Consider the following 24,105-nt stretch of genomic DNA (forward strand, 5'->3'; position numbering starts at 1 on the left):
TATTTCAGATTTCCAACCGGCCCAATTTCGTTGGACATCTGTGAGTCCATCATACCACGTTTTTGCGACGCCCTGGAGCTTCTTGAGGGCGAAGCAAATGGTCTGCTGGTCGCTCCAACTGTAGGCTGCAGCCAGATTGTCCACTTTGTTGAGGCACGTCTCGACCGTTGGCTGATCGTGCAAAGATGGGTCGAATATTGGCACCAGTTGCGCGCTCGCCGTCGCCAATCGTCCATCCGCGATGCCCGATGCACCGGCCGACGGGTGGTGTGGTGGCGATTGAGGCGATTGCATTTGCTGGGCTGCTCCCTGCAATGCTTCTCGTACCGCTGTCTGGATCGCCGTCTGCATCAGCGCCTGGAAGTCGAAGGCACTGGGAACGGGCACTGCTTCATTGGGGCTGTCCATGTGGCTGCTTGCCGTTGCAGCGTTCATGGATCCCCTTTCGACGTTGGGCTGCGTCTCGCCTTCGTTGTGTACGCTCTCGTCGTTCGTCGATTGAGCCGGTCGTGATACCTCGTCCTCGGGTCCTCCACTCGTTGTCTTCGAACGTAGCGTCATCGTGGCTTTTCGTGGTCTAATCACCTCAGAGGCACTCGTTGAGGAAGGTAGTTGGTTGCAATCCCACTTCTGACAAAAGTTCTGTAGTCGACACAATCGTCAAAAACAAAGCAACGGAACAGATTTATTTTCCCTTCGTTTACAACACTCGCTCGCACGGCGTACAGAACACACACTGACCAAAAAGGGTCCCTTTCGGTGGCGGCACGGTCCACTCGGTCCCTCTTATCACACCCTCTCTCATCAGATGTCCGGGGTCGGAATGCCCGAGTAATCCGAGAGTTACTTGGCAGCGCGGAGCAGAGCACCCCCCGTCGAGTCCGAGGCGGGACCCCGGAGAGGGTCTGCGCGCATTTCGTCCGTAGGCCGAAAGTGCCTGGCGTCTCTGTCGGCAACGCTGTGATGCCTTCAATATGTTGCGCCGCATCCTCACGGCACCACCCGTCCTGAGTCACTTCGACCCAATGGCCCCTACTCAGGTACATGCCGACGCCAGTGGTGTTGGTTTCGGCACTGTACTCACTGGGTGTAAATTTGGATTTTCTGAATACGTCATCGCCTATGGACGTCGAACGCTCACGAAGGCGGAGTCAAATTACTCGGTCACTGAAAACGAGGGTTTGGCAATCGTTTGGGCTCTGACAAAATTCCGCCCTTACCTATATGACCGCCCCGATAAAGTTGTAACCGACTACCATGCGCTGTGCTGGCTTTCATCCTTGAAAGACCCATCCGGCCGTTTTCCTAGGTGGGCTCTTTGTCTACAGGAATTTGATGCAAACGTACTCTACCGCTATGGCCGCAAGCATCAAGACGCCGATGCCCTTTCTCGCTGCCCCCTTCCCAACTGACGTCGCAAGCGGAGGGACCCGTGAGTCGCTTCTCTTATCGAGCTTCTCTCAGATCCAGCGGCTGCATTTCTATCGCGTGCGCTTAGCCGCCAAGCATCGCACTTCCTACAAATGGTTGCTATTCATTCCCCGTCACCTACGCTCACAAGTAAGCGACTCCTTCCACGCTGAACCACAATGCTGTCATGCGGGAGTGTTTTAGACATAACATGGCCTACGCTTACGATACTAGAGGGGCATGTACAACTTTGTCCTCAAATACGTTCGCTCATGTGTAGTCTGTCAACGTCGCAAGTCCCCTAGTCATCTTTCTGTTGGCGAATTGCAGCCGTTACCTTGTCCATCACGTCCTTTTAATCGCGTCGGTATTCATTTATACGGCCCGCTCCCGTACACTGCCGCTGGAAACCGTTGGGCCATCGTCACGGTTGACCACCTGCCGAGATATGCAGAAACTGCACCCTTTTCATCTTCCACAGCGTCAGACGGACCCGCATTCACTTTACAGCCATTCGTCCTACGCCACGTTACACCTCGTGAACTACTCGCTGACAGAGGTCGCGTCTTTTTATTTGACGTTGTTAAAGCTCTACTGAACAAGTGCCACATACTTCATCGAACCACTACCTCCTATAATCCGCAGACTAACGGACTCACCGAACGCTTTAACCGTACCCTCGGTAACATGCTTTCTAAGTACGTCTCCTCCTACTGCTCTGACTGGCATCTCCTCCTTCCATATGTAACGTACGCATACAACACTGTTACAGAATCAACTATCAGTTTTTCTTCATTCTATCTTCTTTAAGGCCATAACCCCTCTGCTCCCTTAGATACAATTTTTCCGTACCAACCAGACGCGTCTGAGTATACCGCTGCTTCTGAAGCTGCCCGACACGCAGAGTAGTGACGCCAAATTGCCGGTCTCTCTCATCTGGAACCCAGTCCCACCAGAACTCCCGCCGCGAAAATCATCAGACGACACCGCAATTCTCTTGTGGCACTCTTGTGTGGCTCTGGATTCCATCAGGTACTCCCGGACTATCTTTGAAATTTATTTCCAGGTATCACAGCCCCTATCGTGTCCTGGAGTGCATCGCTCTTCTCAATTACATTGTGGAACCCCTGACGCCCTCAGCTGATCTCCGTCGACACAGCCGCAAAACTGTCCACGTCCAGCGCCTTAAACAATATTACGACGCTGCTATTTTGCCTACGCCGTACGTCGCTAGGATGGCTCCTTTCCTCTCCGCGGGCACTTGTAAATTCGAAGATGAAGAAGCTTCCACGCGCTGTTGCCAATGGCATCGCTATTGGTGTGTGCTCTGGACCTACTCGTAAGTGGACTGTTCCTGACGGGCTTCTAGATCGCCCAGTACCTCTCATAAACCCCCATCCTACATTTCTTTCGATTTATATCAACGTGTTAGTGAGTACACTAGGATACACAACAGCTCTGAATCTTATTTTATTGGGCCTTCTCCTTGTGAGTGGATTCATTTGCACGAAACCAAAATGTGAAATAGTCAACGAAATCTCCGATCACCATGCCGTACCCCATACTTTGTGTTATGTCGCTTTGCTGGACATCCTGAAGAATTACCTTGGCCTAATCTCTTGCGTGCTGATGGTACATCAATAAGACACCTTGCTCTTTCATTTTGATCGTTTTTCACACTCTACCGGAAATGAAGACAATTTGTGGATTATTTTGAAACCTTGTGATAGTATGTATTGACTGTTTTGCGCCAACCATTGTAATAAACAAAAATGGGAGAATCCCTGCATTTCTAGGACGTCATTACAAATGCGCAGAAAAACGGCTGAAAAAAAGGGGCAAACAGCTGATGATTCAATATGCCTGCTTGGAAAAATTTCCGCTTTGTATATTCAGCTACAAAGACAAGTAGCACTCTAGAAAGAAAATTATCTTGGTGCTTGCTGCCTAGTTTCACCAGCGCACAAGAAACATTTTGTCGTTAAATCTCACCGTTATATAGGAATTTTCATGCGTTTTAAATAAACAAATTTTAACCCATGACGCAAAAAGAAATGTCCACTGCTTTTAACTAATACTTTAAAACTCTATTCACTACTAATATTGGCATACAACCTGTTTTTGAATCATCCTTGCCTCTCATGCCTGATCTGGTTATTACTGAACAAGGTATAACTAAACTGCTTCTGAATCTTGATCCCAAGAAATCATCCGGACCAGATAAAATACCAAATGCATTCCTTATAAGGTATGCTCAATGGGTATCTAAGCACTTGCTAATACTTTTTTCAAGGTCTCTAAACGAAGCCCAGATGCGAGAAAATGGAGGACGGACAGAATTAATGCAGTTCGTAAAGACGGAAAAAAGCCGTGCATTAAGCATTACCGGCCGACCTCACTAACATCGACAGCCTGTAAAATTATGGAGCGCACAATTCATTGCCAGATTTCAAATTTGCTTGAAAAACACAATTTTATTGCAGAATTCCAGCATGGATTCCGGAAACGTTATTCTATTTGCACCCAAGTAGTACAGACTGTACATAATTTTGCGAATGCTATTAACAATGGAAACCAAACAGATTCTATTTTTTATGAACTTTACAAATTAATATGGGAAGGTGTCCCACAAAAACTGCTTTCTAAAATTATTAACACACTACAAAATAACAGATTCATTTCCTGGATTTCAGCTTATTTGAATAACCATCATCAATATATGTGTTTGGTGCCCATTCTTTTGAAACTGTTTCTGTTGGCTCCGGCATCCCTCAAGGCTCTGTACTTGGGCAACTGTTGTTTATCATTGATATTAATCACATAATAAAACATTTTACTTCATATTAAACCATGCGCTGATGATTGTGTGCTGTACTCCGAAAGAAGATCCTTTCATATCAAATTATGCTAAACAAAGCCTTCCAAAATAATACAGCATCGTGCGACACATGGTAGATGCCCATCAACTTCCTGGCGCACGTGGCTGAAGAATAATGTGTGACGTTGCAAACACCTTCAATGCCTGCGTGGAATGTGACATAGTGGCCTGGAGTCTGCGAGCATCACGGTGCTGCTGCACCAGTTCATCGATGGTGCTGAGCTGCGCATTTTCTTGTAACGCTACGACCGGTGTGAGTCGTGGAAGGCATGTTATGGTCCTCATAGCTTCTCGATTTACGGCTTCAAGGCGATCCCATTGCGCTCTTGTAAGTTGCTGGAACTGGACCTGATAAAGAATACAAGGCTGCATAACCTCCCTCATTAACTGGCGTGCAACAGACGAGCCAGCGTTATCCGTTTTAGATTAAATTCTCCTTATTAAACTCACAGTTTGAAGTGCTTGCTTTTTTGCCTGAGAAAGCCAAGCAGTCGCTGATCCTGATTGGTGAATTGTTAAGCCCAGAATTTTCAGGCTCGAACTTCCTTGTAGTGGGGTGCCTGATAGAGAGAGACGAAATAGATTTGAGGTAAGTTTACGGCGTCCCCAGTGGTTGGCGACTGACGAGTATGTAGTTTTACACACGGAAAGTTGAAGGCCAATGGAAAGGCGACCTCTTGAGTAAAAAGATCACGTTGAGTGCTCCATACCGTGATCTTCTCGCTCAAGAGGTCGCCTTTCCATTGGCCGTCAACTTCTGCGCCACTACACGGGTCCTTACCGTGTACTACGCCCAGTGACCGACGTGACCTATGAAATTGCACCGCTCCACCCAAAGTAACCGACTGCTACACCCACTTCCGAAATCGTACATGTCGCCCGCCTCCAGCCATATTACTCCCCTTCCACACCGCACGCCTAATACGCACCGGGACGTTGCCTTTTGCCGAGGGGGGTAGTGTTACTGGGAAACGCGGGGCCAAAGTGATGTGCTCACTAACAGACGACGGTCGAGGAACGCGGGCACGACGAAGCGTTGAAAAAGAGGACGACGCTGAGAGAGTGGATTCTGCATGGCTACCGAAGTCTTAGCGTCGAGTTCAGCCCATCGCAGTGCCGTCACATTAAGTACATCCCCGTAACAATATCCTCTGCGTACTGCAAAAAATTTATTTCAGGGATATCATGTAGGCGCCACGCCAACGGGATTAAAGTAATATTGAACCACGTCGGAGACAATACTGATTCCTGGGGCACGCCACGTAGTGAAACGAATGGACCAACTGTGTCACCACTGAGGCGTTTTGCAAGTTTTCTTCCGTCCAAAAATGATCCGACAAAAGTGCGTACTCTAGGAGGGAGATGAAGCATGGCAATGACCTTGAGGATTGCAGCATCACTGATGTTGTTATATGCCTTTTCAACGTCCACTGCCAATACGGTATGTACATTCTGGCTGCAGGTAGATTATAGAACTGCTGATGCCAAGACCACCAACCCGTCCTCTGTACCTATTTATGGACGAAATCCAATTTGAGCAGGGTGATAAAAACCGTGCTGTTCAAGCCATCAAGCAAGTCGTGTGGCTAGCATTTGCTCTGAAAGCTTGCAAAGCGTTGATGTTAAGGAGATTGGTCGTACATTAGAGAGGTCTGTTGGAGGCTTCCCAGGTTTGGGAATGGGGATCACGACAGTGGTTTTCCAGCTCTCGGGTAGGACACAATCAAGCCACACTTTGTTGATGGTGCCTAGTAGTTGAGGGAGTGCAGCAGTACTGAGGGTCTTAAAAACCTCATCCTGAATTTTGTCCAGACCGCGCGCTGTTTTCCGTTTCGCATCGTCAATTGCAGCGAGCAGCTCAGACATCGAAAAGGGGCTCGCAATTTCATCTGCGTCGGCAGCAGATGGTAGTATTTATGCATCTGCAGGGATACCTGCCAAATTAAAACTTGCAGCTGAAGGAGGCAGTATATTGTGTTTTGGGAGAACCTTTCTGGCAGCTATAATGGCGAAACCGCCCGGCGACAGATTAGCCGAAAAACATGATGTTGCTGCTGCGTCAGTAGAACGACGACCGTGTTCCATTGCACGAAACGTTCGCCAGAGTGAGGCATTCGAGGATTTGTCAGAAAATTGCTCACACCATGCACGCCACTAACATCACGAAAGATATCGCGTTCATATATCCGAGCCTTCGCAGTAAGATAATTCAGTCGTTTACGTGCCTGCCCCGAAGTAGGGTCTCGCGTACAGCCATCTCAGCTTGACGGCGGGCTGTCCACTAGTTAAGCAGGCCGAGATCTGGTGCCGGTCGACCTACATCAACCCAAGCAGTAGTTATAGCGCTGTTTAGTGCTCATTTTATACGGAAAACCAGGAGTGATAACGAATCTGAAGACATACTGTCGCGATATGAGCGAAACCTCTCCCAGTTCATCACAGAACATTTGCGGCGTAAAGGGGCGGAGATGGGATGGATGGAGACCGACGATGACAGGGGTGATCACTTCCCCAGCAGTGTGGCTCCATGTGCCATGAGGGACTTCCCGCGCACAACCACCACGTCAAGTCTGGAGCATAGGCAGCACTACGCATGTGACGCACAGGTCGTGTTGCTATCCCAGGGTGATTAAGCGGAACAGGGCATCAGTGAAGGCGTTCCGCACACGCCTACCACGAGGGCTTGCGGTCGGACACCCCCAGTCCGGGTGAGGGGCGTTAAGGTCGCCTCCGACGGAAATTAGACACCCGGGGTATTGCTGATACACTTAATAGCCAGCCAAGATTGTTACGGGAAGAGGCGCCTCCAACTAGTCTAACGTAATATGAAACAAGCACAACGGTTCCTTTCAGAAATATCGCAGCAACTGCTGCTACCTCTTGATATGATGTGCACCAGTTTTCGAGAGAAAGGCGCCCATAATACGCGTCTCAACATATACCAGAATAAAAAGCAAAATGTGAAGTAAATAAATACAATATTTAGGCTAGAAAGTGGAAGTTATGTGTGATAAATACAGCTTAGAATACAAAGCTACGAATAGTCAATAATAATAATAATGATGATGATAATAATAATAATAATAATAATAATAATAATAATAATAATAATAATAATAATAATAATAATAATAATAATAATAATAATATTATTATTATTATTATTATTATTATTATTATTATTATTATTATTATTATTATTATTATTATTATTATTATTATTAATACTGTTGATTTCCATCACGGTAAATTGATGCAGGAGGTGGGAATAAAATAGATTAACGCTTGCCTAAATTCCCACTCCCTTTACAGCAAGTGAGCAGCGGCATACGACGGCACTTATAGAACAATAGCAAAGTGAGTGCGAAATAAAAACAAAGTTCCCTTCAATTTAAGCATGGAAATGCAGTTCACTTAAAAACAGAAAACCCTTCAAGCAAACAACAATTATTGTAACTAAAACTACGTTTATAAAACACTTAATATACAAATGAACGTTTACACACGAATAATGAATGGACGCTAAGAAAGGAAAGAAAAGAAAGTTTCGCGGAGAAATACGTCGAGGAGGTCTGTGTAGCTAATGCATTTTATTTCTATGTTCGCATACATTAGTTGTTAGGAAGTAATGTGAGTTGGGATGCAATCATTTGGCGTCCATAGTTGGTCCTCGTGGGCAGCAATACACAATGTGTACTGTAAAATCGTGGATAAGTAGTTAAAATAACTCAATGGTGGATATGTCTGATATGTTGGTCATGCTTTGTTTGCTTTTCTATCATATATGTGCGCAGAAGTCTGTAAGGATAAATATTGAAAACGTCAATAAACCTATTTCTGGAAAATAATTTTTTAGTGGGGTATATATTTTGCAGATTGTAAACAATCCTGAGGGCCCGCTTTTCAAGAAGGGCTAGTTTTTTCAGAATGGTATGTGTAGCTGTGCCCACACTAATAAACAGTAGCTTAAATGTAAGCGAAATAATGCATAGAAAAGCAACAGTTTTACCTTTTGCGGGAGACAACTGCTAAAACGCGACATAAATCCGATGACTCTAGATGATTTAGGTCACATGGATAAAGAGGTCGTCCCACAACATATTTAGAGTGAATATTACGCCAGGCGACCTGAATGACCTTACTATTTCAATCTGTTCATTGTTATAAAATAGCGGTTAGAGCTCACTGCAATTTTTTTGTTTTTTTGGGTCGAAAAGTATTGTCTTACATTTTACAGTATTTAAAGAGAGGAGATTTTTACTGGATCATATTTGTATTCTTTTCAAGACTATGTTCGCAATGCTTATTAAACTGTTACTAGTATCGCGAGATAAAAACAAAGTAGGGTCGTTAGCGTAAATTACTGGTATCCGCACTTATTATATCAGTAATGTATAGGTTAAATAGCCATGGCCTCAGGATACTCCTTTGGAGTACCCCGCAGGAAACTGTTCGCGGAATTGACTTGAATTCATTTATTTGGACATACCGTTTTCTAAATGCTAAGTAAGATTTAATTAAAAGTAATGCTTTTCCTCTTATTCGTTAATATTCAAGCTTTTGAAACCGAATGCTGTGATTTATGAAGTCAAATTCTTTGCTATAACAAAAAAAAAATTCCCACGGCAAGTTTTCTATTTTCAAAGTTTTTTAATATATATTCCTTCTGGTGCAGGTCTGTTGAATGGTCTTTCCTGAAGCCATATTGGCAGTCGATGATTACACTATGCTTATCTTAACCTTTCTACACATTTCAGAATCAGTTTCTCCAACCCTTTTGAGATAACGGGCAAAATACTAATTAGTCGATAGTTCCCAACGTTATTTTTATCACCTTTTTTATATGGCTTTCTTTCTAGCAATCTGCATTCTCGAGAGGAAAGCGGCAGTTTCGACATATAGGTCATATATGTGCTTTAATCGTGCAGCAATAATGTCGATGACGTGCTTAACTGGACGTATTTGGTTATTATCCACATCACACGAGGTACTGTTCTTGTGGTCTCTACCCGTTGATAAAATTTCATGCGTAGAGACAGGTTCTAAAAATAAAATGAAGATCATCTGTCTATGCCTAGGTTAGGTGAATGGGTTAAGGAATTCAATGAGTGTGTAAAAAATTTGTTAAATTCTTCTGCGAGATGATTACCTAAATATTCTATGCCATTGTTAGTTATCTTACTCGGGCTTTTAACCTGCGAGACGCCTGAGTCCAGCAGCCGAAGCTTGCGCCAGAGTTTATCAGGGGAATTCGATGCAGTTTGAAAGTAGATTTCATAATATCTGTCCTTCGCCTGTCGTATGTCGGAGTTCAGTTTATTTCTATACTTCTTAAAGCGTTGCGAAACAAGAACATATTTGGTGTCAATAAATAGCTGATATAATTTGTGTTTTTCTTTAACACGCTATTAAAATTCACGTGATATACACGGCTTTCTTATGGTACCAGATAAGCTATTCAGCTTTGCAGTAAAATGCATGTTATAAATATGAATGAACTTGGCAAGAAATAAATCGTAAGCACTCACCGCACAACGTTCTTTGTACATTTCTGACCAGTCAACACCTAAAACATTGGAATGACATCTTTGTAGTGAACTTTCTGTTACACATTGGAATGTAACTTTCTCACGGAGGTCTCGCTTCGGTACCACGTTCTTGCAAAATAGATAAATACCCCTCTGATGTCTGATATCGCAACATACAACTCCTGAGTGAACGAGTGAAGAGTTGATGTTAGGGAGAAATAGATCAGTAGGTGTTTGAGAGCCGGGAGTAATACGGGTTGCATTGGTAATCGTATCTGTAACACAGTCACATCCGAGTAAAACACCAAAACTTTCACTGCTAGGAGTTTCACATGACATATCTATACTGAAGTCCCCACCAATGATTACATCATACTTATTTTTCATGACAAGATTTAAATAAGATTTTGTGGTTTCACGAAATGAACCCAAAATACCAGTCGGTGGCCTATAAACCAGTCATCAAGGTGTTCCCCGATATAACCTAAAGAATTTTAACATCTTCCACCATGAAACCAATTAGGGAATAATTTCCCACTGTAAGTGTGCACCAACAAGCACGCATACACTACCTCCACGAGAGGTTATCCGATTTAAAGAAAATGTTGAAAACAACGGGAGCTCAAAATCAATATCCATATCCCCCACTAAGTACCCCCTGTAGAGAACTATCATTTAAAGCGCACAGACATCTTATTTTCTTCATGCTGCAGAAATTCACTCTGTCGCGATAATAAAATGGGCCAGTACGCTCTAAGATAAAGCTAGAAGAATACCTGAACACTAGAGAAGAAAGTATAGCGCAAATATGCCCGGTCTTAAACACACATCAACAGACATCATCACCAGACCAAATCCGAAGGGGATTGGTTTGGTTTCGTATGATGTTTCGGATTACACGTCCCAAAGTGACTCAAGTTATGAGACAGGCTGTAGTAGAAGGCTTCGGAAATTTACACCGCCTGAAGATCTTCAACTTAAGCTGACAAAGCGCAGTACGCAGGCGTCTTGCTTTTCGAAGGGCAAAGTTGAGCGAATGTTACATAGTTTATGTAACACGTTATATTGAATCAGACGGAATATCTGTCCATGGATAGCCCTTAAGTTGCAAAGCGAGCATGACCGCAATAGCAGGGAGACGTTGCTGCACCAGGAGGTGTTCAGCACGAAGGTGAGGGAGTTCTTGCACATAAGTTGGGACGCATGTTTTAAAAATCACAGGGTTAATTTATTAGATATGGGAGCGCCATCTATTCAGCTGTATTTTATGGTTTGAATTGCGCTTTTTGAAGAAGTTATTGAACGGAACTTATAAATGAATTTTACAGATTTGAGCATTTCGAGACAGAGGAACGAGGCGGCTTTCACTTCTCAGGTATTCCGAAAAACCTGATGCGGCTAGAAGGATATAGGAAATGGTTTCTCGAATAATTCAACAGCTGCTACGATTCAGTATCTGAATATATCAAAACAGACCCTTTAGAATCGTAGACGTGATCAGCAATATTTTGGCCACATATGTTACAGAGATGGAGCTAGAACTTAGAGTACAACTACAGAATCTGCCTCGCTGCATTGAGATGGCCTTTAAGCTCCGCCATAATAGAACTGGGGCAAACTGCATAGCGATGTCTCGATTAGTATAGGATGCCTAAATGAACTGGTGCATCACCATTTGTCGAAGCCATCATTTTACTGCAACCGCTAAAAATAACCTCAACCGCTAATCATTTGGTCAGCGACCTGGACCTTTGACCTCAAATACATCGTTAACCTAGTGACCCCGTGCTAATTGTGTTGAAAGATGGTGTCTCGCAGCCACTTCGCCAGAACAAGGCATGTAGGGAAAAGACGAAGGTATGGACCCTTCAAATCGTAAGGATGTAAATGTTGCACGCTTGGCCAACATAAGCGGAACATCATAGAATCGCAACGCTGGCACAGGAGACTACCATTCTATGATGTTTCACAAGTACCATCTAGGCAATCAACATGCCCTGCAACGTGAGCGCCTCGCCAAATCCGATCGCCCACTCATACAGCTCGACGAGAAAGGGAACTGGCCAACGAGAGAGCGGATATGAGCAGGAAAGGCTACCGAAACGCTCGAAGAAAGAAACGAGAGAATGGCCGCTCCCAGAGTTATCAACCACGCTCATAATTGCCCCAAGCTCGCCGCCACAGCTTCGTCCCAAACTGCCTTTCGACGATGTGGTAACGCCGCTGCGCAGCCTTAAGAGAGTGATGAACCTGCCTATCTCCCGACAAGCATAATATAACATCATTAACGACAGTTGATCTGTTTCGGCGCGAGCGTCGTAGTCATAGCACTCCGTGGTGTTGATGTAAGAGAACTCATCTACAGACTCTTATCTATTACAGCTGAACAATTTCAGCTCAGAAGCCAGTTGCAACAAATGGCTACGATCCTCAAAAAAAATGGACCAGAAATTAGAAGAGGTCAACGCTGCTGAACCAAATATTCAGGGAACGCATTGGCTGCGGGTGACCGAGCGTTGTTCACAAACAGCGAGCGCCCTCTCTCGGCTGCGACACAGCGCCGTGTATGGACTCGCCACCCCCATCCGATGGCGCGAGCTGGGGCCCCGTCTCTCGGTCTGGCGTGACGTCACACGGTCACGTGAAAGGTCATGTATGGAGGCGCCATGACACGCCAAAGGCTCGAAGTGCTAGCAGTATTGCTTTCGCAATAAAAGAAGACCCTCTTGTGACTAGTAACGCTTCCAGTTAATTCCCTAGTTAGTGGCCGTGGAACATTCTCATTGGCTTTTGTTCGCACAGGCGAGGTATAGACACGTGAGAGATGGGGTTTGTTGTGTGTGCTTGTTTGCGCGTTCTAAAAGGAGTGCTACGAGAATCATCTGTCGTAACATGTACATTTAGCGGCCTAATTACAGAGCACCTTTTTATTGCGACAAAGAAACTGCACTTTGTGGACAGCCAAAGTGGGCGGTGCGTTTATTTTGAGAGTGTCCATTATGGTACAATAACAGATTAATGTGCGTGCATTTATTTTTATTGCCCGTCGTCCGTAGTGCTGATATTCCCTCCTTAGAGAGGTATTGATTCATAACAATTATGCGCTTTTATCCGCTGCAGGCCTTCTTGTATCCTTGGGTCAGCGCTACCTGTCTGTATTCCAGCTGGGCCTTGTTGGAAGCATCTTCCTCTGGGTTGGCATACTTGGCGCTGTCGTTGCCCCAAACATTATTTGGATGAGTATAACTCTGGGCGGTATACACGGTAAGCTGACGTATCTTGTTAATAACTCCTCAGTGATTAGGTCACAATCCGGCTTCTTTTTAAAAAAAAGTACAGCCATTAAGATATAGTGAAGCTTTCTTAGAAAAAATTCAATCCTTGTTTCATGGTCACGAGCATATAGAAGTATGTCCTCTCGCTTTTCTAATTTCCAGCATAGCTCATATAATCTACATGGCAATCAAAGCCCCCTTGAAACAAGCACAACATTCTAGTTCTTGCTTATTAAAAATGGCCCTCTGACCCTGCTAAGCATTTAGAGAATACGGACACGGATGAGAGATACTCGCCCGCGGCCGGATGTTTCCACTACCTTACTCTAGAATTGCAGAACCCGTAAATAATTACCCACAAGGTGATTGTACATGCTTCTTAATGGGCTACCGCCACGTCCAGTTTTTTTTACGGGGTTTCTTGAAGGTAAAACGTATTAGGAAAATAAGTATTTCGCTGTTCTTTGCATTCATACTTTAACCTTCTATGTGTATTTGAAGTGGTATACGGACAATCGAAGTATTTTAGCTGTCATATCAGACAGTGCGTTGCCATGTATTTGGTGATGTTCAAGCGTGTAATAAAACTGTATTCTTGTGATTTGGCAGAAATTGCTAGATAAATGTGCTTGATTGAAACCGCGAGAGCTGTTTTGAATAGAGTGCATATTTAGTATGAATGCTAGAATGATTGTCGTGCAATGGCAGCTGTGTGCAGTGGCGTAATAAATGGAACGCTGGCAAGTTTTCTTGCATCATTTGGAGACAGGAGCAGACACATATTTCGTAATGTGAGCCGTTTCCACAAAATGCGTAAGGGATTACTCCAGCACTCACACGTCCTCGGTTTTAGATCCTTTCACCAGAAAACATTCATGTTTTGTTTCTGGGGTTTCGTCCAAAAGCCTCTGCTTTTCACTAGATATGCCTGCCGCGACACCATACTACAAGCAGTTTCTTCAGGTTGCATTAGAAATAGGATTTTAGAGGAAAATCGCTGAGCTTTTTACATAACCGCCGAAATAGGAAACAGATTTTTATAACAAAAGCACTAGTGCCGATACTCTACAGTTTCCGTCGGCATAATGGTAATTTCGGCGGAATTCATATTACTCTTTATGTGGACAAAAGGAACAGCGTGAAAGGGCTCGCATGGTCTTTTTTTTTTGTTGATTCATATGTTGCAGTCATATTTTTTTTTTTTTTTTGCAAAAAGTATCATAACTACGAATGACGGGTCTCGGCCATATACTGGTCAAGAAAAAACATCATTAAAGGGAATAGTCTTAAAAAAACACCTATTACGCTCACAACATTACACAAAATATCGAGTATCTCATGCAGCTTTCGAGGGATACCAACCAATAAAACCTAGCTTGCTAAAGCATCTGTTAATGTTATTTGCACTGCTCTACGTTGAACCTAATTCTTTAGTGCCAGGCGTAATGATGCTTTTGAGCCGTATAGCTTCTTATCTGTGGAAACTTGGACGCGGTGAAAGGCGTGAGAAACAGTAAAACAAAGCTGCGCAGGTTGACGTTGAGTTGCTACATTTCTGTTATTTCAGGCGATAATAACACATTGATCGAGCAGTAAAAGTAAAGGATGGATTGCAGCCATAATGATTCTACGGTCTAAAAGGTATTCATGAAAAAGGAGGGACAATGTGAAAGTAGGCTTAGACGCCAATGAATGAGGTTGTCTCTTTCGCAACACTAATGCCTCTCAGATGTCAAGAAAAATTAAGCGAAACAGTGGTATACATCAGGAACATAAAAACATAGACACGAGGCCGCACCAAAAATAACGCACCAACTAGATAGTCGTTGCCTTTTGGCAGAAAAAAAAAAAGCATTATTGCAAATCGAGGCGCTCCGCCGCACTCCCACAGCGTGAAGTGCGGACAGATTCAGAGATTAGGTGGAGTCACGAACTACTGTTTCCAAGGAGAACATAAATCCAGTAGAGCAAAATAAACGGAATATAGAAAGGAGCTGGTTTTAATATACAATACTACTATCTATAATCCATGATAGGTTGTGCTGTTCAGAAGGTTCAAGATCAAATAGGAAAGAATTCTAAATAATTGTTGACCTTGTAGCGTAAATACTTGCACGCAAACGCGTCGATGATTTGTATGTCAACGCAGGGGTTTTATGACTGTTGCCGAACTAAAAGGTATTTCTTCAGCAGTTGCAGGAAAGCTGCGCAGTATGAAAATGTGCGTGAATCATCTATGTATTCTGGATGTTGCTTGTAGAGGGTTCGCACACTTGAGTTGGTCTAGCTTTTCTATTCGAACAACTTTATATTGCACGCTTGGGAAGCAGTCATATACTTGAGGGCACAGCGGTGCCAAGTGAGGTGCCATGGATATAGCTTCAGGGAAACTGTCCGCGAAGCTTTTGTCTAAACCACCTAAGGAAACCATTACGTAATCATCGTGCAAAGTTATTCACGTGTTCTTTAATATGTGATTTTCCATCTTAATTGTCGTCATTATTCACTGTTGAGCGCCACTGCATGTCATCAAAAATGTTTGATTGGCGTAAGAGTAGCGCGCTGTCAGTAAAATTCCCATTTTAAATTTATTATTTAGTTTCTTTTAGAGCGCTCCTAGTTTACTTGGTGGAGAAATGCAATATATATTTATCATGTAATATGACTAGTGGCAGCCACACGACCTTCCAGCCAGAATGCAATCGTCCCAGCAAATCCGCATTGCATTTCTACGCGACGTGTAACACTATTGTGTTAAAAAATAAGAATCCGGAGGCCGCTTAAGCTCTCTCTTAAGATTAGGCCTCAAAAGGTCTAATATGGCCTTTGCGTTCTGCAATTTTTTTTTTGTAGTTGTCAGAGTGGCAGAAAGATTGGCAAAGTGTCAAATGTATTTAGTTGATTTGGTATTTGGTGAAAGTAAGGAGAGATGCGTGCCTCACTTTTCGGCGCACGCCTGCACTAACAATGAACGACATATAGTTGGAGTAAGTATCGTCGGTGCCAATACCTTTAGGGAACTACTCTCAACCTTGACCGAGAGATGGATGCTAAATGGGAGGATAAGGAGGAGGAGAAAAGGCAGGGAGGTTAACCCGTAAAAGCAACCGGTTTACTACCCTGCACTGGGGGAAGGGGGTGAGTGGGTATAAAAGTTGTGAGAGACGGATAGTTGAAGTTAATAGAGTCACATCACAGACATGCCACATCAGATCACGTCACTTGATGGGGGGGGGGGGGGGGAATGGAATGACACTGGTCTGACCTCTGAATATATAACGGTTGTTCAACGATTTTGATAAAAAAATGATGTTCATAATGTTTCTAGCACATCTCCCGCAAAACTAGGATGCGGCGACGAAAAGTGCTATGACGACGCTTTTGGGAACAAACGAGCTGTGTGCACAATCGTGTAAAAGGCCGTAGGCCTGTTACTATTTGATATTACGGTGTATTGTTTATTGCTAACTGAAATTAGTGGTTTGGTCATTTGAAGCTAAATGCCGAATTTATGGACGCTACTGCTGCCTTATTTGTATTTCGAGAAGGAGAGAAAACAGCCCTCTGGTGCAAGGATTTCACTCAAGAAAGACCGAGCACAAAGCCGAGTTTCTAACTGGTAAAGAATTGACAGAAAGTTACATTTTAGGTCCTAGCAATCACAGTTATCAGTTATTTACTAATGTAATAATAATAAGTAACTATTGTGGCTGTGATCACGAGCTCAATGTGAGGTACTGAAAACAATTCTTTTGCATTTTCTTTTTAAGGTGTGGGACTCGGAATCGTCGTCGTAACGCTGATCTTGGTGGTCATGGCGCACTTCGAGAAATACCGCGGAGTGGCCAGTGGTCTCAAGTTCGTCGGATACACGCTGTCCTCTCTACTTTTCCCCGTAATTCTCACTTCACTCAAGAAGGCGTACGGTTTCAAGGGATGCCTTCTTGTTTACGCCGCCCTTACAATGAATGTCACCGCCCTTTCACTTGTGCTGAAGGAGCCCCGAAGAGAAAGGAGAGTGCAGGAGACTAAAGCACAATGCCACACAAGTACAGCGGTGAATAGTATTAACACCGCCATCAGTAAGAACGCAACGCAGGTTGTAGCTGTGCCCGCCGTCGCGGATTCTTGTCAAGTTTCTTACTTAGTCTCTCATCGACGGTCACAACACTTCAACTCTATGGCTGCCAAACTAGAAGAGGGGAATATGACAGTGAAGCCGATATCTGAAAATAAGACGGCACTACACGCAGAGGAGAATGGCTTGTCCTGTTGTGCGAAGAATACGCCTTGTGTAACGACGCCAGTTTTGCAGCCGGTGCTTAGAGGCGTAGATCGTACAGCCCAACTTCGTCTATTGAAAGTTTTGGATGAACGAGCAGGAACCACAGAAGAGTTGCTCTTTGAGGAGTCAAAAACTATGCAAGACGCACTGCCCGCAGAGAACAACGTTACTGAAATTACTGAACCCGCGTTAAATATAGCTTATCCGCCAAGTCAGGACGAGCCCAAGTCTCGATATTTATTAAAGAATATCCTTCTTTTATCGAAGCCAAGGTTTTGCGTTTTCGTGTTAGCTATTGTGGCTGTGGACTATACGATGACCGTGTTTCCTGTGACCATTGTCGACTATGCACTTGACAAAGGGTCTCCTCGTATTCATGCCGACCTCTCCGTGACCTACTGTGCTCCGGCCGAAATCGTAGGACACATTGTATTGCCATTGATTGCCGACTGCGGATTGGTCAGCCGGACAACGTTGGCCTCTGTGAGCTACTTTCTCCTGGCCATGGTAATGTTCGCCCTACCAGTGACGTCGTCCTTCGTTGCTTATATTCTCGTCTGTGCATGCGCTACGATGCTGATAGGTTGCCTGGTTAGCTTGAAACCGGTTGTGATCGCCGACCATTTCGGCATCGAATGCATCGCTGCTGGCTGGGGATTCGCTGGAGTCGCGCTACTGCCTCTGATGCTGTGCAGTCCAACTATTATAGGTGGGTACAATATATACCACTGTTGATTTATCTCCATCGACGAAACAAGCAGGTGGTTAACATTTTTGGTTGACTAAAGTATAGAAATAAAAGAGGGTACTGCGCAAAAAAAGACAAGGCCCAGAAGTGAACACCACAAGCGCAGACTCGCGCTGGTCACGTCTGGTCCTTGTCTTTTTGTTCGCAGTACCCCTCTTTTATTTGTCATGATTGACCGACTCGCCCAACAACGCTCTCTCTTAAAGTATAGAAAGCAGCAAAACAGGGCAGGTATGAGTTAGCTTGCTAAGTTTATTGTGGTTTTAAAGGCATGGGACATGAAGTTGCGCTGCCCGGACATGCCGTATGTATTAATGTGGTGAGGCACCGATACTAGGATCACTCAAGTAAATAGCGAAAAAAACTCGAATCTTTACGCACTTGCTAAAGAAAACGTTGCCACGAAACGCAGTAAGAATATATTCATTTCAGCCTGCAGATATAATCAAATGACTGGTAGCCTGCGCTTATGCCAGACGGTGCCAAAAATTACACAATATTATAGAATAGTCCTTTGTTTCAGGGATATTTGGAAGCTTGCCTTAAATTGCGGGGAGCGTTTATCATAAGATTTAAATGCCAGAACATAACAGAGACAGTAGGAATGCTGGATTGTTCCGCTTGCTCTTGATAAGAGATGTATGTCGACATTGTTGAGCAGTTCAGAGCAGGTCAATACTTTTACCACGAGGCAATCGGCAACAGGCTGATGAATTCTGTCATCGGTGCTAGAGAAAACTATTCAATGGTCGTAGCAACCCACAAAATGACTAGAAGTGCAACGCACTATTACCGAGCATTCCATCGGCAAGCCTGCCGGTTCAGTCATCATCTAGTGGGAGGAGGTGATGCTTGAGCGTAGTAATAATACTCATGTCTGTTTAAAATAGCTTCTCATGTTTGATGCGTCCATCTGAATCAGTAGTAGCTGCGATAAATTCTTATCCGCAAGTACTCGAATTTCTGCTTTTCTTTTTTTGCCTGATGAATATACGTTTTCACACGGATTTCAGTTAGTCATAAGCTCTAGATATTAAAGTTGTGTTTAATAACAAAACGGGCAATCGACCTCAAGTTATGTGGCCCATGTTTTCTCGCCCACGGAGCTAAAAGTACCTGTTCGTTGCATGTTTTGTTGTGATGAAGCAAACAGTTGCATGGGAAAGAAACCATCTACAGATAATGTTTGTGAGGATGAAAAACGGTTTCACTGGTTGTTAGATGTTGGCTATCTTATAATACTATTTTGAAAAAGGCAGTAAAAGAGCTGATACGGGTTCATTCTTGTGGAGTACTGAATCCGTCGCCCTTCCTGAGGAGTGGTAGTATATAATACTGGCACACAGTACGCACACATCACAGTCGTCGCCAGGTGCCCAGCAAGCAACCCGGTCATATATAGCATACACGGGCATAATTTATTCATTCTGTACGCCGTTGCGCAAGAAAGTAGGTAATGTTTAAGACTAAATTCATGCAAAGAAGCAAGAATTGTTGACAGTTGATTTTATCCATTTAGCCTTAAAGCAAAGAAGCATAGTAGGTTGCGGCCTAAACAGTTTCTTTCACGTGACAGAGGCGCCACTTCCGCTTCTCGGGACGCTTTTTGGAAAACTAAAGAACTAACTTCATGAAGCGACACGCCGCATGACGCGTCGAGCGGTGGGCTGAGGGCAGCCAAACCATTACCGCTTGTCGCTTTCGCTCAGGCTGGGTGCTTTAAGAAAAGTTCGTTTCCCATCTCGGGAGGCAGCCAAGTGCACAAGGCTTGGGGTACTGGACTTCCGTTCTGACTTTTTTGCGAGTTAAGTTTGTATTCCTAGTCCCGTTTGAGTGGAGAACCCGCAGAAGCTCACTTCGCCTGGTCCGTACATATATGAGAGCATCGAATGATTCAGGAAAAGCTTGGTACGGTAATAAAGAAAAGAAAGGCTAGACATTGTTAATATTTGAAAGTAGCGGTAGAAAGACACTGCTTGTATTGGAAGTCTCCATCGAGTTGTAGTAGTGCATCGCTAAGCTGTCTCCATTTAAAACGCGATGTGTTACAAGAAATTTCCTCAGTGTTTTATACTACTTAATCCTTTTTTAGTGTTAGAAACAGGATATAGCATAACTGTATTCGCCTTCACCGAACGACTAGACTACGGTCACAGATCAACGCTGAAGACGCTCCCCTCTGTCGCAGAGACTCGCTCCGTACGTTGTGCACCAGCGGCGACAGGCGTTGGCGGCAGCGTCGTGCGAGGATTGTCGCCTCAATCCGTTATCGCTTAAAGCTGTCTTCCTGTGCAGAACAATACCCCTCAGGCTTACGGTGGGCATCAAGCGAGAGATTTTATCAAGCCGCAGGTCATGTGATGGTTCCTTACAAGGCGAATAAAGATACGTACATTGCACCTTGGTGCAGAAAATGTAGCTGCCTGTTTGTTTAAGGTTAACGCCAAATTTAACATTACACATTGCTCATGAATTCAATAATTAGAAACAGGTAATAAGTCTTCATTTATACAATTATTCCAGGTAATAAATCCACACTATCAACGTCTCTTTGTTGGTTTCCCTAGGCTACTGAACTCGGGTGTTGTTAGAGAATTGATGACATTCAACACTGATATATGGTATATTTAAGTTCGTTGTTTTGGAAGAATCCGCTTGCACATTTTAATCCCATTATTTCAACAGTGTTCAATAAAGAAGCATACAATAATATCTATCTGGATCCTAGGCTTGTTGATAACACGCCTCAAATTCGACCATTTGTCTCGTGCCCGTGGGTTTGAACAAGCGTGCGTTTGAATACGGGGAAGGAGCAGCTCTGACTTTATTGTGAGTATGTTTGGGGCAAAAATTTTAACGCAGTGAACCGAGAAGCGTATTTCAAAAGATACAGCGGAACCACCAGCTCAAGTTAAAGCGGAAAATTCATAGCGAAAAAGCCTTAATCACCCCTGCCAACGTTGTTTTGATTCTACAGTATATGCAGAGGAATACATTATAAAACGTATAAAATACGTTAACTGGCATTTAGGCCAGTACTTAATAGAGGCAGAGAATGCTACTCATATTTTGTGGCAGATTCTTATTACTAAACATGATTTCTTTCCATTGGCGTAACAGGTCGCCTCCTAAAAACATGCTGTCGCCTAATTTTAACCTAGGTACAATTGCCCACACTCTACTCATTACCGCTCTTGTCAGCGTTAGCAAAGGTTTGTTGTTTCAAACCAGGAGAGATTATTAGGGAGATTTCTTCAAGTAGCCAACTTACCGCAGGAACACCGATTCGGAATTTATTGTTTCGCTTCCGCTCCCAAATTAAGTACTGCACATATTTAACGGTTGACATCTACCCAAGAATTTAGAGAGCTTTTTCCGCTCTAATGAGAAGGGATGTTAGGGGACAGCTTTTTACTTTGCATCCCGTTTATTCTTAGAGTTTCACATTAGCTTGCGCAACGTCCTTCATTTCACAAGGCATTAAACTAAACAACGCATTTAACAACAACGGATTTCACGCTGAGGTTTTGAATTCAACAGCATTCGAGGACTTCACATGTACATTTTTCACTTTTGATTTCAGGCTACTTCCGTGACACCAGAGGAACGTACGATGGACTTTACCAAATGCAGGCAGGTATTCACTTCTTGGTCGGAGGTGCATTCGGAGTCCTAGCCGTTTTAGAGAGAAGGCGAAGAAAGCTATGGAGCGTGAAATAAACTTATTAGCCACGAACTGTGCTAAACTTTTTTTATTTATTTGAACACCCGCAGGCATGTAGCCTTATCAATTTACCTTTGCGCAGAATAGCCAAACCATGAATATTCCTTTAGTTTTCTTCTGCACGCTCAAAACCACCTGGTATTGCTTTACCCCGCAAGATGCCTCGAGATTTATCTGTAATAGTTACAGGCACTCGCGTCTGCTCCCCCATTACTCAAAATCATACTAGTCATATTTGGCCACATTATCGAGGTGTTTTGTCGTCTAGGTCAAAGTATTTCGATATTAGTATTTCGACGACCACCGAACAAGATTATTGTTGTTTTGGGGGCGTAATTGCACCCTAATAAAGAGTTCCTGTCATTACAGCGAGTGCAGGCAGTGGGATAAACTGTAAATACCTATGTCGGTACTGTTGATCTCCTATACGTATGCATACGACGAAATAATCTTAGTGCAAATGTTTTTTTCTTTATACTGCCCGAATAGTCCACCCGCCTCAATTAAAGCGTATACCTCCTCTTCTATTAGACAATGAAAATGGTTACATTACTGTGTGCTGAGAGCTTTCAGCCGATGCTTTATTCCCTCAGCTGTACCCGGTAATACTCGAAACATTTGTTAATATAATTCATTTCAAAGTTTTTATGCGAAAACTGAAAATATAAGTATAAACCAGATGCGAAAAAACTTGGACATGTTGCTCTTGGCTTTATTTTCCTCCAGAAGGCATCAGCGAGATATAGCCAAATAGGTAGTGGCACTTCAGTTACTGAGTCATATGATTAGGCCATGGTCCATAGGGTCACGAAGAGTCGGACACGACTGAACGCCTGAACTGACTAACTAACTGATGATTAGGCACGCAATACCCGTATACAAGTACATCATACATGTACTTACTTCTAATAATCATTTAGGAGTATTACATGTGTATTACTAATAATCCGTTACTTAGGTCGACCCCGGATATATCGATCCCGGATATATCGAATTTTGGTTATATTGACTCACGAAATATTCCCTTGAAAATCCCATGTAAAAATATAGGAAAGCCGCGTCATATATCGAACTCAATTTCACTGGTAATTCGGCATATCGAACTCCGCAGCGTGCACTGGAAAGTATGCCTTCCTCAAAGACAATCGCATCACCCTCGGCCATTTGCTGCGTGACGTTTTCAAGCCACGGGCGGAAGGAAAGAGAGGGGACAGTTAGGCAACGGCTGGTCCAGAGCAGCGCCGCGCCCATTCCCCAAAGGCGCGCGTATCTGCGGTTATCGTTTCCTTCGCACCAGCACGTGACGTTTGCGAGCCATGTGCGCGAACGAACCAGAAAGAACCGGTGGGAACGAGAGGGGGAAAACCCGATAGAGCGAAGCGCAAGGGTGTGCCCAATTCTTTGCCGAGCTATTTCTCTCCCTCGCTCACGGACTTCGTTCGCACTAGCACGCGTACGCATGCGCCAAGTCAGCTGAGCTTGTTTTCAGACCGAACGTAGGACGCGTTCTCCAGTGTGTGTTGGGAACCCTCTGTGCGCGGCAACTGACGGGCTATGGCACCTGCGGACGTTAAGAAGCGGCAGATCTTTCTTTTTTTTTTTTTTTGCGAGAGTCGTTCATTCTTATCGTTGTGCTGTACGCGCTGCCTAGCGTAAGATATGGTGGGTGGGCACGTTAAGAAGGGGCATTTTTTTTCTTTGTTTTGCGGGAGTCGTTCATTCTTATCGTTGTGCTGTACGCGCTGCCTAGCGTAAGATATGGTGGGTGGGCACGTTAAGAAGGGGCATTTTTTTTCTTTGTTTTGCGGGAGTCGTTCATTCTTATCGTTGTGCTGTATGCGCGGCATAGCGTAAGATATGGCGGCTGCGCACGTTAAAAAGCGGCAGGTTTTTTTCGTTTTTTGAGTGAGTCGTTTACCCTTGCATGTATGAATCAACGAAAGCACGCAGTCATAGCGATCATGACACTGGCTTTCAGCCTTTTTCGCTTCAAACAGCATTTAGCTATCACGCTGTCTAATGTTTTTGTGGCACTGGACAATGCCTGCCCCAAGCGCGGCGTGATAAATCGGACCAGGCTTGGGCAATCAAGACATCACGGGCACTCTGCCAAGGTCGCTTCCCACCACAGCAGGAGCTATCAAAAGATAAACACGCCTTGACGTTATCGTTGCGCAGCATCTTAGCACCCTGCTAAAAAAATGAGCTGTGAATGAGACGACCCGAAACGGAGCGGCGCACGCCATCGACATGCAAG

General features: G+C 44.1%; 1 protein-coding gene across 1 annotated transcript in view; it reads left to right on the top strand.

Moving 5' to 3' along the window:
* The window catches only part of LOC146194837 (uncharacterized), a 41,727-nt gene extending 19,879 nt beyond the window's left edge, over positions 1-21,848 (top strand). The window contains exons 2-4 of the mRNA XM_084596649.1: positions 12,937-13,080; positions 16,862-18,085; positions 21,708-21,848. Of these exons, the coding sequence (XP_084452775.1) occupies positions 12,937-13,080; positions 16,862-18,085; positions 21,708-21,844 (1,505 nt within the window). The 3' untranslated portion in view covers positions 21,845-21,848. The remainder of the gene's footprint in view (positions 1-12,936; positions 13,081-16,861; positions 18,086-21,707) is intronic.
* Positions 21,849-24,105: the final 2,257 nt, after the last annotated feature.

The sequence above is a fragment of the Amblyomma maculatum genome, chromosome 3, assembly GCF_055883805.1.
Source record: "Amblyomma maculatum isolate TAMU_Amacu chromosome 3, ASM5588380v1, whole genome shotgun sequence".
Classification (NCBI taxonomy): domain Eukaryota; kingdom Metazoa; phylum Arthropoda; class Arachnida; order Ixodida; family Ixodidae; genus Amblyomma; species Amblyomma maculatum.